General features: G+C 63.9%; 1 protein-coding gene across 1 annotated transcript; it reads left to right on the top strand.

Annotated features, from left to right (window-relative positions):
* Positions 1 to 342: 342 nt before the first annotated feature.
* On the top strand, positions 343 to 1,312 carry LOC136537959 (uncharacterized). Its single transcript, XM_066529937.1, has one exon. The coding sequence runs from the start codon at positions 444 to 446 to the stop codon at positions 1,005 to 1,007; it is 564 nt and encodes a 187-aa protein (XP_066386034.1). The 5' UTR covers positions 343 to 443; the 3' UTR covers positions 1,008 to 1,312.

The following is a 1,312-nucleotide window of genomic DNA, read 5'->3' as shown; positions in this document are numbered from 1 at the left end:
GATTCTTGGAATCCATCGGTATACAAACGGAACGTTAGTTCTTCACTCTGTCGTGCTTAGTTCTTCACGGCTCAATTAAAAGAAATAAATATTTGATTTGGACAGTGAAGCAGCATTGTAGCCGGCATGATATTTGGCCCTGCGCTCTCTTTGACCCCGCCCAGTGCACGCGAATCCATGTGGCCTCGCTCGTTGCAAACCTTCCAGCCTGTCTTGCCTCCACTCGAGGCTACAGGACACTTCACCCTCTGGCCTCTGCCGCCCCGCCCTCGTCTCCATCATCCTCCCACTATATATAGCCGCCCTCTTCGAGTCCTCCTCCCTCATCGGCCATCGCCAAGCGACACAGCTCAAGGACAGCGCGGCCCGCAAGCCAGACCGGACCGAAGCAGCAGCAACATACACAAGATCACACACATCCTACTGCTTCGCTGCACTGCACAATGGGCATCTGCGTGTCGTGCGACGCGGCGGACGAGGGCGCGGCGACGGCGAGGGTAGTGCTCCCCAGCGGGGATCTCCGGCAGTACGCCCCACCGGCCACCGCCGCGATGGCGCTGCAAGCGGCCGGCGGCGAGGGGTCGTGGTTCCTCTGCGACGCCGACGGGATAGCGTTCGAGGGGGGGCCCGTGGCCGTCGCGGTGGTCGACCCCGGGGAGGAGCTCCAGGCGGGGCAGATCTACTTCGTGCTCCCCGCCGAGATGCAGCGCCGCCGCCTCACCCGCGACGAGGTCGCCGCGCTCGCGGTCAGGGCCAGCACGGCGCTCGTCAAGGCCGCCGCCGCCGCCCAGCCGTCCTCGCCGTGCCGCCGCCGCCGGCGCGGCGCGGTGGCGCCGCTCGTGTTCCCGGTCCCCGAGGAGGAGTACGCGGCGGCGGACGCGGTCTGCTCGCCCGTCGCGGCGAAACCGGCGGTGGTGGCGGCGCAGAAGCGGAGGGTGGCGTACCGCGGCGGGAGGGCGTCGTCGAGGTTCTCCCCCGACCTGACCTCTATCCCGGAGAGCGAGTAGATCGAGCCTCCACCCGGCATGTGTGTCTCTCTGGTGGTGACGAGTCGCTCGCCGGCGCTTGGTCGGACGGTGTGGCCGCGCCGGAGATCGATGGAGCAGGAAGTGTTCTAGACGCGACGCAGAGCTCAGGAATGAGAAATGTTTTTGGCGCCGTTGGTTTAGGCGGAAATAGGATGAGAGTGTACGTTACGTGTGTAGGTTTAGATGCAAGTGTAAATACACGGAATCTCCGTACGGTGTGCCCAGTCACAGTTTGGAACTCAGCTTTTATTAGTGCTCGTGTTCAGGCTCTGTGTCGTCGTGCA

The sequence above is a fragment of the Miscanthus floridulus genome, chromosome 2 (genome assembly GCF_019320115.1).
Source record: "Miscanthus floridulus cultivar M001 chromosome 2, ASM1932011v1, whole genome shotgun sequence".
NCBI classification, from domain to species: domain Eukaryota; kingdom Viridiplantae; phylum Streptophyta; class Magnoliopsida; order Poales; family Poaceae; genus Miscanthus; species Miscanthus floridulus.
The sequence above is the reverse complement of the archived record's forward strand: the minus strand, read 5'-3'. Positions and strand labels throughout refer to the sequence as shown.